The sequence below is a fragment of the Arachis stenosperma genome, chromosome 1 (genome assembly GCF_014773155.1).
Source record: "Arachis stenosperma cultivar V10309 chromosome 1, arast.V10309.gnm1.PFL2, whole genome shotgun sequence".
Taxonomy (NCBI): domain Eukaryota; kingdom Viridiplantae; phylum Streptophyta; class Magnoliopsida; order Fabales; family Fabaceae; genus Arachis; species Arachis stenosperma.
In genome coordinates, this window is record NC_080377.1 from 70,474,435 (window position 1) to 70,486,490 (window position 12,056).

General features: G+C 40.4%; 1 protein-coding gene across 1 annotated transcript; it reads left to right on the forward strand.

Annotated features, from left to right (window-relative positions):
- The first annotated feature begins 9,388 nt into the window (after positions 1–9,388).
- Positions 9,389–9,994, forward strand: LOC130980955 (uncharacterized). Its single transcript, XM_057904594.1, has one exon. It carries the CDS (start codon positions 9,389–9,391, stop codon positions 9,992–9,994), a length of 606 nt encoding a protein of 201 aa, XP_057760577.1.
- The last annotated feature ends 2,062 nt before the right edge of the window (positions 9,995–12,056 follow it).

Sequence of the window (12,056 nt, forward strand, 5' to 3'; positions counted from 1 at the left end):
TTCTCTGGGCACATTCCTGGCGTTCAGCGCCAGAATGTTGCTTGTTTCTGGCGTTCAGCGCCAGAATGATGCTCTATTCTGGCGTTGAACGCCAGCCAGATGCATCTTACTGGCGTTGAACGCCAGCCTGTGCGTCCTCCAGGGTGTGAATTTTTTTCTTCTGCTGTTTTTGATTCTGTTTTTAATTTTTATGATTTTTTCGTGACTCCTCATGATCATGTACCTAATAAAACACAAAATAACAATAATAAAAATAAAAATAAGAATTAGATAAATAAAATTGGGTTGCCTCCCAACAAGCGCTTCTTTAATGTCAATAGCTTGACAGTGGCTCTCATGGAGCCACAAGGTGATCAGGTCAATGTTGTATAGTTGCCAACACCAAACTTAGAGTTTGGATATGGGGTCTTAACACCAAACTTAGAGTTTGGTTGTGGCCTCACAATACCAAACTTAGAGTTTGACTGTGTGGGCTCTTCTTGACTCTGAACTGAGAGAAGCTCTTCATGCTTACTCTCTTTTGTCACAGAGGGATGGCCATGTGCCTTAAACACAAGGTAGTCCCCATTCAATTGAAGGACTAATTCACCTCTGTTGACATCTATCACAGCTCTTGCTGTGGCTAGGAAAGGTCTTCCAAGGATGATGCAATCATCCTCTTCCTTCCTAGTGTCTAAGATTATGAAATCAGCAGGGATGTAAAGGCCTTCAACCTTTACTAGCACGTCCTCTACTATTCCATAGGCTTGTCTCATTGACTTGTCTGCCAGTTGTAATGAGAACAAGGCAGGTTGTACCTCAATGATCCACAGCTTCTCCATTACAGAGAGTGGCATAAGATTTATCCCTGACCCCAGATCACACAGAGCTTTTTCAAAGATCATGGTGCCTATGGTACAGGGTATTAAGAACTTGCCAGGATCTTGTTTCTTTTGAGGTAGAATTTTCTGAATCCAAGTATCCAGTTCATTAATGAGCAAGGGAGGTTTACTTTCCCAAGTCTCATTACCAAACAACTTGGCATTCAGCTTCATGATAGCTCTTAAATATTGAGCAACTTGCTCTCCAGTTACATCTTCATCCTCTTCAGAGGATGAATAATCTTCAGAGCTCATGAATGGCAGAAGGAGATTCAATGGAATCTCTATGGTCTCTGTATAAGCCTCAGATTCCTCTGGATCCTTAATAGGAAACTCCTTCTTGCTTGAGGAACGTCCCAGGAGGTCTTCCTTACTAGGATTTTCGTCCTCCTCCTCCCTTGTGCATTCGGCCATATTGACTATGTCAATGGCTTTGCACTCTCCTTTTGGATTCTCTTCTGTATTGCTTGGGAGAGTACTGGGAGGAGTTTCAATGACTTTCTTACTCAGCTGGCCCACTTGTGCCTCCAGATTTCTAATGGAGGATCTTGTTTCACTCATGAAACTGAAAGTGGCCTTTGACAGATCAAAGACTATATTGGCTAAATTAGAAGTGTTTTGTTCAGAATTCTCTGTCTGTTGCTGAGAAGATGATGGATATGGCTTACTATTACTCAGCCTATTGCGTCCACCATTGTTAAAACCTTGTTGAGGTTTTTGTTGATCCTTCCATGAGAAATTTAGATGATTTTTCCATGATGAGTTATAGGTGTTTCCATAAGGTTCACCCATGTAATTAACCTCTGCCATGGCAGGGTTCTCAGGATCATAAGCTTCTTCAGAAGCTGCCTCTCTAGTACTGTTGGATGCATGTTGCCATCCATTCAGATTTTGAGAGATCATGTTGACCTGTTGAGTCAACACTTTGTTCTGAGCCAATATGGCATTCAGATTATCAATTTCAAGAACTCCTTTCTTCTGAGGTATCCCATTGTTCACGGAATTCCTCTCAGAAGTGTACATGAACTGGTTATTTGCAACCATGTCAATGAGTTCTTGAGCCTCTTCAGGCGTTTTCTTCAGGTGAATAGATCCACCTGCAGAATGGTCCAATGACATTTTCGAAAATTCAGAGAGGCCATAATAGAATATATCTAATATGGTCCATTCTGAAAACATGTCAGATGGACATCTTTTGGTCAGCTGCTTGTATCTTTCCCAAGCTTCATAGAGGGATTCACCATCTTTTTGTTTGAAGGTTTGAACATCCACTCTCAGCTTGCTCAGCTTTTGAGGAGGAAAGAATTTATCCAAGAAGGCAGTGACCAGCTTATCCCATGAGTCCAGGCTATCCTTGGGTTGTGAATCCAACCATATTCTAGCTCTGTCTCTTACAGCAAAAGGGAAAAGCATGAGTCTGTAGACTTCAGGATCTACTCCATTCGTCTTTACAGTCTCACAGATCTGCAAGAACTCAGTTAAAAACTGATAAGGATCTTCAGATGGAAGTCCATAAAACTTGCAGTTTTGTTGCATTAATGCAACTAGCTGAGGTTTCAGCTCAAAGTTATTGGCTCCAATGGCAGGAATGGAGATGCTTCTTCCATCAAACTTGGACGTTGGCTTTGTGAAGTCACCAAGCATTCTCCTTGCATTATTATTATTTTCGGCTGCCATCTCCTTCTCTTGTTCGAAAATTTCTGAAAGGTTGTTTCTGGATTGTTGTAATTTAGCTTCTCTTAATTTTCTCTTCAGAGTCCTTTCAGGTTCTGGATCAATTTCAACAAGAGTGCCTTTATCCTTGTTCCTGCTCATATGAAAGAGAAGAAAACAAGAAAAGAAGAGGAATCCTCTATGTCACAGTATAGAGATTCCTTTATGTTAGTAGAAAAAGAAGGGGTAGAAGAATGAAGAGGGAGATTCGGATTTTTGGATGAAGAGAGGTGGAGAGAAGTGTTAGTAATTAAATAGTTAAATAGAAGAAGAAAAGAGAAGGGAAATTTCGAAAATAATTTTGAAAAAGAGGTTAGTAATTTTCGAAAATTAGAGATAAAATGTAATTAAAATTAGAACATGAAACAATTAGTTAATTAAAAAGAATTTTTGAAAAAGGGATGAGATATTTTCAAAAATTAGAGAGGGAAAAGTAGTTAGGTGGTTTTGAAAAAGATAAGAAACAAACAAGAAGTTAGTTAGTTGATTGAAAAAGATTTGAAATCAAAATTGAAAAAGATAAGAAGATAAAAAGTTAGATAAGATATTTTGAAATCAATTTTTGAAAAAGATAAAATTTTTGAAAAAGATCAAATAAAAGATAAAAAGATTTAGTTCAAAACTTTTGAAATTATTTACTTTCACTAACAAGAAACTACAAAATAAGATTCTAGAACTTAAAGATTGGACCTTTCTTAACAAGAAAGTAACAAACTTCAAATTTTTGAACCAATCACATTAATTATTAGTGAATTTTCGAAAATATGATGTAGAGATAAGGAAAAGATTTTGAAAATAATTTGAAAAATGTTTTTGAAATTTTCGAAAAATAGAAAAAAATGAAAAAGATATGATTTTTGAAAAAGATTTTGAAAAGATAAGATTTTTAAAATTGAAATTTTTGACTTGACTTGTAAGAAACAACTAATTTTAAAAATTTTTGACCAAGTCAACCCAAAATTTCGAAAATTTGGAGGGAAATAAGGAAAAAATATTTTTTTTATTTTTGAATTTTTAATTATGAGAGAGAAAAACAACAAAAATACTCAATGCATGAAATTTTTAGATCAAAATAATGAATGCATGCAAGAATGCTATGAATGTCAAGATGAACACCAAGAACACTTTGAAGATCATGATGAACATCAAGAACATAATTTTGAAAAATTATTGATGCAAAGAAAACATGCAAGACACCAAACTTAGAAATCTTTAATGCATGGACTCTAACAAACAAAAAATGCATATGAAAAACAACAAACAACACAAAACAAGAAAACATCAAGATCAAACAAGAGGACTTATCAAGGACAACTTGAAGATCATGAAGAACACTATGAATGCATGAATTTTCGAAAAAATGCAAGAAAAATTTTTAAAGCATGCAATTGACACCAAACTTAAAAATTGACTCAAGACTCAAACAAGAAACACAAAATATTTTTTATTTTTATGATTTTCTAATTTTTTGGATTTTTATTAATTTTTTTCGAAAACAAAGTTGGAAAAACGAAAAAGAAAAGAAAAATTTTGAAAAAGATTTTTGAAAAGAAAATTACCTAATCTGAGCAACAAGATGAACCGTCAGTTGTCCATACTCGAACAATCCCCGGCAACGGCGCCAAAAACTTGGTGGACGAAATTGTGATCCATATTCTTTGTATTTGTATGAAATCATTATTATGGCACCAGTTGAATTCACAACTCCGTTCAACTAACCAGCAAGTGTACTGGGTCGTCCAAGTAATAAACCTTACGTGAGTAAGGGTCGATCCCACAGAGATTGTTGGTATGAAGCAAGCTATGGTCACCTTGTAAATCTCAGTTAGGTAGATTAAAAGGTTATGGGTTTCGAAAATAGAAATAAGAAGAAATAATAAAAGGGATACTTATGCAGATTCATTGGTGGGAATTTCAGATAAGCGAATGGAGATACTGTATGGCTCAAGAACGCCTGCTTTCCCACTGCTTCAACTCAATCCTTCTTACCCCTTTCCATGGCAAGATGTGTATAGGGGTTCACCGTTCGACGATGGCTACTTTGTATCCTCTCTGGAAAATGGTCCTCTGCGGCTGTCACTCGCATGGCTAATCGTCTGGAGGCATCACACTGGCCGAAGGCTACATCCCATCCTCGCAGTGAAAACTACGCTCACGCGCTCTGTCACAGCACGGCTAATCACTGGTTGGTTCCCGCTCCTACTGGAATAGAATCCCTTGATTCTTTTGCGTCTGTCACTAACGCCCAGCACTTGCGAGTCTGAAGCACGTCACAGTCATTCATTACCAGAATCCTACTCGGAGTACCACAGACAAGGTTAGACTTTCTGGATTCCCAGGATCCTACTCGGAATACCACAGACAAGGTGAGACTTTCCGGATCCTCATAAATGCCGCCATCTATCAAGCTTATACCATGAAGATTCTGTTGGGGAATCTAAGAGATACACATTCAAGCTCTGTTGCATGTAGAACGGAAGTGGTTGTCAATCACACGCGTTCATAGGTGAGAATGATGATGAGCGTCACATAATCATCACATTCATCATGTTTTTGGGTGCGAATGAATATCATGGAATAAGAATAAGAGAGATTTGAATAAAAGAAAATAGAATTGCATTAATACTTGAGGTACAGCAGAGCTCCACACCCTTAATCTATGGTGTGCAGAAACTCCACCGTTGAAAATACATAAGTAAAAGGTTCAGGCATGGCCGAATGGCCAGCCCCTAAAATGTGATCAATAGCCTCTTAGGATGAAGAATAAAACAAAACTGAGACCAAAGATGAAACGTGGTCAAAAAAGACATCTAATACAATAGTTAAATGTTCTATTTATAATAAACTAGCTCCTAGGGTTTACATGAGTAAGTAATTGATGTATAAATCCACTTCCGGGGCCCACTTGGTGTATGCTTGGGCTGAGCTTGATCAATCCACGAGCTGAGGCTTCTCTTGGAGTTGAACTCCGAGTTATGACGTGTTTTGGGCGTTCAACTCCGGATCATGACGTTTTTCTGGCGTTTAACTCCAGACAGCAGCATGTACTTGGCGTTCAACGCCAAGTTACGTCGTCAATTTCCGAATGAAGTATGGACTATTATATATTGCTGGAAAGCCCTGGATATCTACTTTCCAACGCCGTTGAGAGCGCGCCATTTGGAGTTCTGTAGCTCCAGAAAATCCATTTCGAGAGCAGGGAGGTCAGATTCCAACAGCTTCAGCAGTCCTTTTGTCAGCCTTTTTCAGAGTTTTGCTCAAGTCCCTCAATTTCAGCCAGAAATTACCTGAAATCACAGAAAAACACACAAACTCATAGTAAAGTCCAGAAATGTGAATTTAACATAAAAACTAATGAAAACATCCCTAAAAGTAGCTTGAACTTACTAAAAACTACCTAAAAACAATGCCAAAAAGCGTATAAATTATCCGCTCATCAGGCAGCCAAAGAAAGGGAACTCGCCTTCTCATTCTTCAGATCTTTTTCCAACTTGGCCACCTTCACCTCGAGCTCCTCCTTCAAGCCCTTTATTCGATCAAACTCCCGTTTGGCCTCCTCCATAAAGGCTTTGGTGGCATGGAGAGGAAGACTTTGAGCAGTTCGATACAGGGCCGCTCCCAAGTATGCCAACTTAATACCACTTCGAGCCACATAATCAAAATGCTGAAGAAGGGAGACGTCATCCATAGAAAGGGCGCCATAAGGACCAATTTGTTGATCTACAAACTCGATCGGATCAAAGTCAGGAGCGTCAAGGTTGACAGGCTCAGTTACTTTCTGCTTCTTACTAGAAGGAGCGCCAGAAGTAACGGCCGAAGTCTGTGGAGGATCGACCTGACGAAACCGAGGAGTAGGAATTGCTTTCCTCGGCCCGGGAGAACTCGGCACAGGAGGCTTCACCGGGACCTGAGAAGATCCCTCTCCGGCCACCTTAGCCGAGATGTTCAGAGCAGCAGTTGCCTTCTTTGCCTTTTTAAAGGCTCTCATGGAGTCGTTGTTCTTTGACATCTCTGCAAATATAGAATCAGCCACAGCAAAGAGTTACAATCACAATAAGAGGAAGAAAAATTAAGAAACAAGTGTAGAAACAAGTCAGACAAGTACCCAAAACAGTCCGAACTAAGGACGGGTCATTCAAAAACCTTTTTGTATCAAGATGGGGTGGTGCCCCCCATAGATCCTCAAGAACAACAACAAAGGCACGCTCAACATCATTAAGTATCTCCCAGGTATAGCGGGACACTCTGACATCCCTTTGCCACTCTAGAGGAAAAGAAAGCTCATCATTTTCATCAAGAAAAAAGGGGCGGGCCCCCTCGACAGCACGAACCCTAAAGAAGTAATTCTTGAAGTCCTTAAAGGACTCATCATACATAGCAAAAACTTTATGGCCCTGGGCGGACCTGAAAGAAACCCAGGAAGCTTTCTTTTTTGAAGAACCGTCAGGCTTGGCGGAAAAAAACAAATAAAGGAAAAGAGTCTGAGAGGGTGTTACATTTAATTCTTGGCAGAGAAGCTGAAAAATTTTAATAAAACCCCAGGAATTTGGGTGAAGCTGGGATGGGGCAATATTACACTACCACAACAGGTCGGTCTCGAAAACAGTGAAAGGAAAAGTAACGTTCAACTGGCTGAAGAAGTATTCATAGGCATAGAAGAAGGGACGCTCCCTCTCAATGGAAGTCGGAAAACAAACTCTCTCATCAGAATCAGGAGCAACAAGCCCGTAATCCTCCTCACGGGCATTGTTACCACAAATCCTATGGCGCTTCCTCAGCTCTGTGTAAAATTCAGCATCCACAATAGAAACACACAACAAAACAAGGGAGTCCAGCCAATCGGACATCCCCTCGGGAACTCTGGAAGACATCTCTACAATGTTATTGCGAGAAGACATGAAAAAAAAAGTAGATGGGGTTACTAAAAACATCCCGGACAAAGGGAGAAAACAACTCGGTCAATACGATACAGGCAAAGAAACAAGAAAAGAAAAACCCCAAGACTCAAACCAAAAGTCCTGGGGCATCCTTTGGAGGCAGTAACAAAGCAAGGTTTCCAGGCAAGATCTGCAGCTCGCACCCCAGCATTTCTCAGAAAGAATTCAAAACAGCAAACTAAGCATCATTACAGTCTACCAAGTAAAAAGCATTCCCAAAAATCAAAGCACGCCAAGTAGAAATCATCAAAGGTGCGAACTTTTTTTTGAATCAGACAAAAAATAATCTCCAAACAAAGCAAAGAACAGATGCAGATTTTCTATTGGTATCAGACAGGAAACAACCAGAAGCAAAAATAAAATCCTAGAAAGCATGTTACAGTAACAAGCATATACAAGACCACGAAAAGATTCAAACTTTCAAACATGGAAAATCAAAGCTTCACCTAAAAACTGAAGACGAAGCTACGAAAGAAGCAAGAAAGCTAGTACCAACCTGAAAGAGTGGCAAGCTTCAAAGAAATTGAAGATGGAAGACGAAATCTGGAAACGCCCTCTCACAAGCAAAAGAAAGAACGCGAACAAGAGCAATGTCGCAGGGAGAAATGCGAAACTGCAAAACTCCAGGCGAAAACAGAAGCTCCAGAAAAAACGCCAAGCGACGCCACAACGCGAGAAAGTAAAAACGTGAACGAAAAACAGAGAGCAAAGGGAGCGGAGAAAAGAAGTTACAAAAAGGGGGAAGGAGAGAAACCGTTTCTGGGTTTTCAAAATCAAAAGTAAAAAGCCAAAGGGAAACGGGGCAATTAATGCCAAAATTAATGAAAGCATTAAACCCTCGCACGTTCCCAAAAAACGCCGATATAAAAGCGCACGCTTTTAGAGGAAACGTTCTACATTCAAAAACTACTACAAAGGAATCGACAAGATGCTTGAGTTCGGCTTCACCAAAAGAAGGACCGAAGTCAAGGACTCGACCTCAAAAAAGAAGACCAAGCTCAAGCAGGGGCACTGTTCATACCCTGGGTCAAGCTGTCCGACCTAGGATGTTCGACAGACAAAGCAACCGACCTCTTCAGGACGGGACAACCCGGCCTCTTTTCAAAGAGCTCGGCCAAGTCACCAGAAAAGCCCAAAGAAGGGCCCAAATAGAGGAACACGCCCCAAATCCTAAGGCAGCCCAAGCCTACAGAGGGAAGGGCGGTTTCCATGAAAGATAAGCTGACCTCAGCTAGAAGATAAGATAAGATAAGATAACTAACTTATCTTATCTAAAAAGGTCACTCTACACCATTATTAATACACTGGAGCACCCAGGTATAACTCATATTCTGATTCTACTCAATACCTGCTTAATACCCTTGCTAACTTAAGCATCGGAGTCCCTTGCAGGTACCCCCCACCCTCCGGGGACGAAGGATCAGCAGTACTTTCAGTTCCACAAATCGGACGCACCAGCTCCGGCCGCTATACACCTGCAGGACACGTCGGCTCTGTCCAACACAGAAGATCTCAACCGAGATCGACCTACAGTTTCAGGTAACCCACGGAACAGGTGGGGAAATTAACAAAACCACAACCAGGACCACAACAAACCTTATCCATCAAATCAGCATCCCAATCACAACCCCAACCATCAAACAGGGAACCATAGACCCTACCATAACTCACAAAACACATCATACCATAACAACCAACCCATACACAATAACCTCAATCAAGATGCACCATCCTCAACTATGAAACCATGCGAAATCAAGAGCAACTTTGAGAGGATGGAGGCTGCAATAGCACAACTATCATCCCAGATTTCAGAAGTTCCTAGAGATCTTCAAGAAGCTCTAAATCAACATACCGTTTGTTGAGGCATTAGAACAAATGCCACTCTATGCCAAGTTCTTAAAGGAGCTTATAACCAAAAAAAGGAATTGGGAGGCAAAAGAAACCATAGTACTGACTGAGGAATGCAGCACTATCATACAGAAGAAGTTGCCTCAAAAGCTGAAAGACCCAGGGAGTTTTCAAATCCCCTGCATCATAGGGGACATTACTATTGAGAAAGCTTTGAGTGATTTGGGAGCTAGCATAAACCTTATGTCCCTAACTATGATGAGAAGGATGAAGATTGAGGAAGCCAAGCCAACAAGAATGGCACTCCAATTGGCTGACAGAACATTTAAGTTTCCACATGGGGTGGTGGAAGACTTGTTAGTGAAAGTAGGAGAATTCATCTTCCCTGCTGATTTTGTTGTGCTGGACATGGAAGAAGAGGCCAACACGTCAATTATTCTAGGAATACCATTTCTAGCTACTGCTGGAGCCATCATTGATGTGCAGAAAGGGGAACTAGTCTTGAGATTGCATGAAGAGAAAATGGTCTTCAACGTCTTTAAAGCAATGAGTTACCCCAATGATCCTATAGGAGAATGTATGCTGGTGGACACCATGGAACAGACAATTCAAAAAGTCGTGGAAGAAGAATAATGTAGAGAAAGCATTGAGCTGGAACAAGCACCAGATGGAGAACTACCACAAGCAACCATGAGGAACTCAATCATGCCAACTACCACAGACAACAAGGATGTAGAGTCACCAAAACTAGAGCTGAAAGCCTTACCACCTAGCTTGAAATATGCATATCTGGGTGCCAACAATACTCTTCCAGTGATCATAAATGCAAGTCTGAGTAAGGAACAAGAAGAGGAACTTATCCAAGTGCTGAGACAACACAAGGATGCCATAGGCTGGACACTTTCAGATTTAAAGGGGATCAGTCCTTTAATGTGCATGCACAAAATCTTACTTGAAGAGGATGCCAAACCCTCAAGACAGCAACAAAGGAGGCTGAACCCAACTATGAATGAAGTGGTTCAGAAAGAAGTGTTGAAATTGTGGCAAGCAGGGGTGATCTACCCCATCTCAGATAACTCTTGGGTAAGCCCAGTGCAAGTAGTCCCTAAAAAGAGAGGAATCACTGTGGTGGCAAATGAGAAGAATGAATTGATACCCACAAGGATGGTAACCGGATGGCGTATGTGCATTGACTACCGAAAACTTAATGAAGCCACCCGGAAGGATCACTTTCTCCTGCCCTTCATGGACCAAATGCTTGAAAGATTGGCAGGACATGAGTACTACTATTTTCTGGACGGATATTCGGGCTACAACCAGATTGTTGTAGACCCCAAGGATCAGGAAAAAACTTCATTTACTTGTCCATATGGCGTTTTTGCTTATAGAAAGATGCCCTTTGGATTGTGCAATGCACCTGCCACATTCCAAAGGTGCATGCTCTCCATTTTTTCAGATATGATTGAGAAGTTCATAGAAGTATTTATGGACGATTTCCCCGTGTTTGGGGACTCATATTCTGATTGCCTATACCATCTTTCTCTTGTTCTAAAAAGGTGTCAAGAAACCAACCTGGTTTTGAACTCGGAGAAGTGCCATTTTATGGTAACTGAAGGGGTGGTTCTTGGTCACAAGATTTTGAAAGATGGCATAGAAGTAGACAGAGCAAAAGTGGAAGTAATTGAAAAATTACCTCTACCTTGCAATGTCAAAACAATCAGAAGCTTTTTGGGACATGTTGGATTCTATAGGAGGTTTATTAAAGATTTTTCAAAGATTGCAAAACCCCTTAGCAACCTACTTGTCTCAAATACTCCCTTTGTTTTTGATAGAGAATGCATGGTAGCCTTTGATGAACTCAAAAAGAAACTCTCCTCTGCACCTATTATAACACCACCAAGCTGGGATCTTCCCTTTGAACTAATGTGTGATGCATCTGATTTTGCTGTTGGTACTGTTCTAGGACAGAGGAAAGACAAACTAGTACATGTTATTTACTATGCTAGCAAGGTCCTTAATGAGAATCAAAGGAACTATACCACCATAGAGAAAGAACTTTTGGCCATAGTTTTTGCTTTTGATAAGTTTAGATCATATCTCATTGGCTCAAAAGTAATTGTGTTCACTGATCATGCAGCACTCAAATACTTGCTTACCAAACAAGAATCTAAGCCCAGATTGATAAGGTGGATCCTGCTGCTCCAAGAATTTGATATTGAGATTAAGGATAGGAGCAGAGCAGAGAACAAGGTAGCTGACCACCTCACAAGAATCTCACAAGAAGAAGAAATGCAGCAAGTAGCAGTAAATGAAAGCTTTCCTGATGAACAATTGATGATAATTCGAGTAGCCCCTTGGTTCACAGACATAGCTAACTTCAAGGCTATTGGGGAGCTACTAACTAACATTAATAAGCACATGAAAAGGAAGCTAATCAAGGATGCCAAACACTACATCTGGGATGACCCCTATTTGTTCAAAAAGTGTACTGATGGTGTCCTAAGAAGGTGTATATCCCATGAAGAAGGGCAGAAAGTGTTATGGCAATGCCATGGGTCAGCATATGGAGGTCACTTCAGTGGAGAAAGGACAGCAGCAAAAGTGCTTCAATCCGAATTTTACTGGCCAAGAGTATTTAAGGATGCAAAGAAAATGGTGTCAAGGTGTGATGAATGTCAAAGAGCTGGTAATCTAA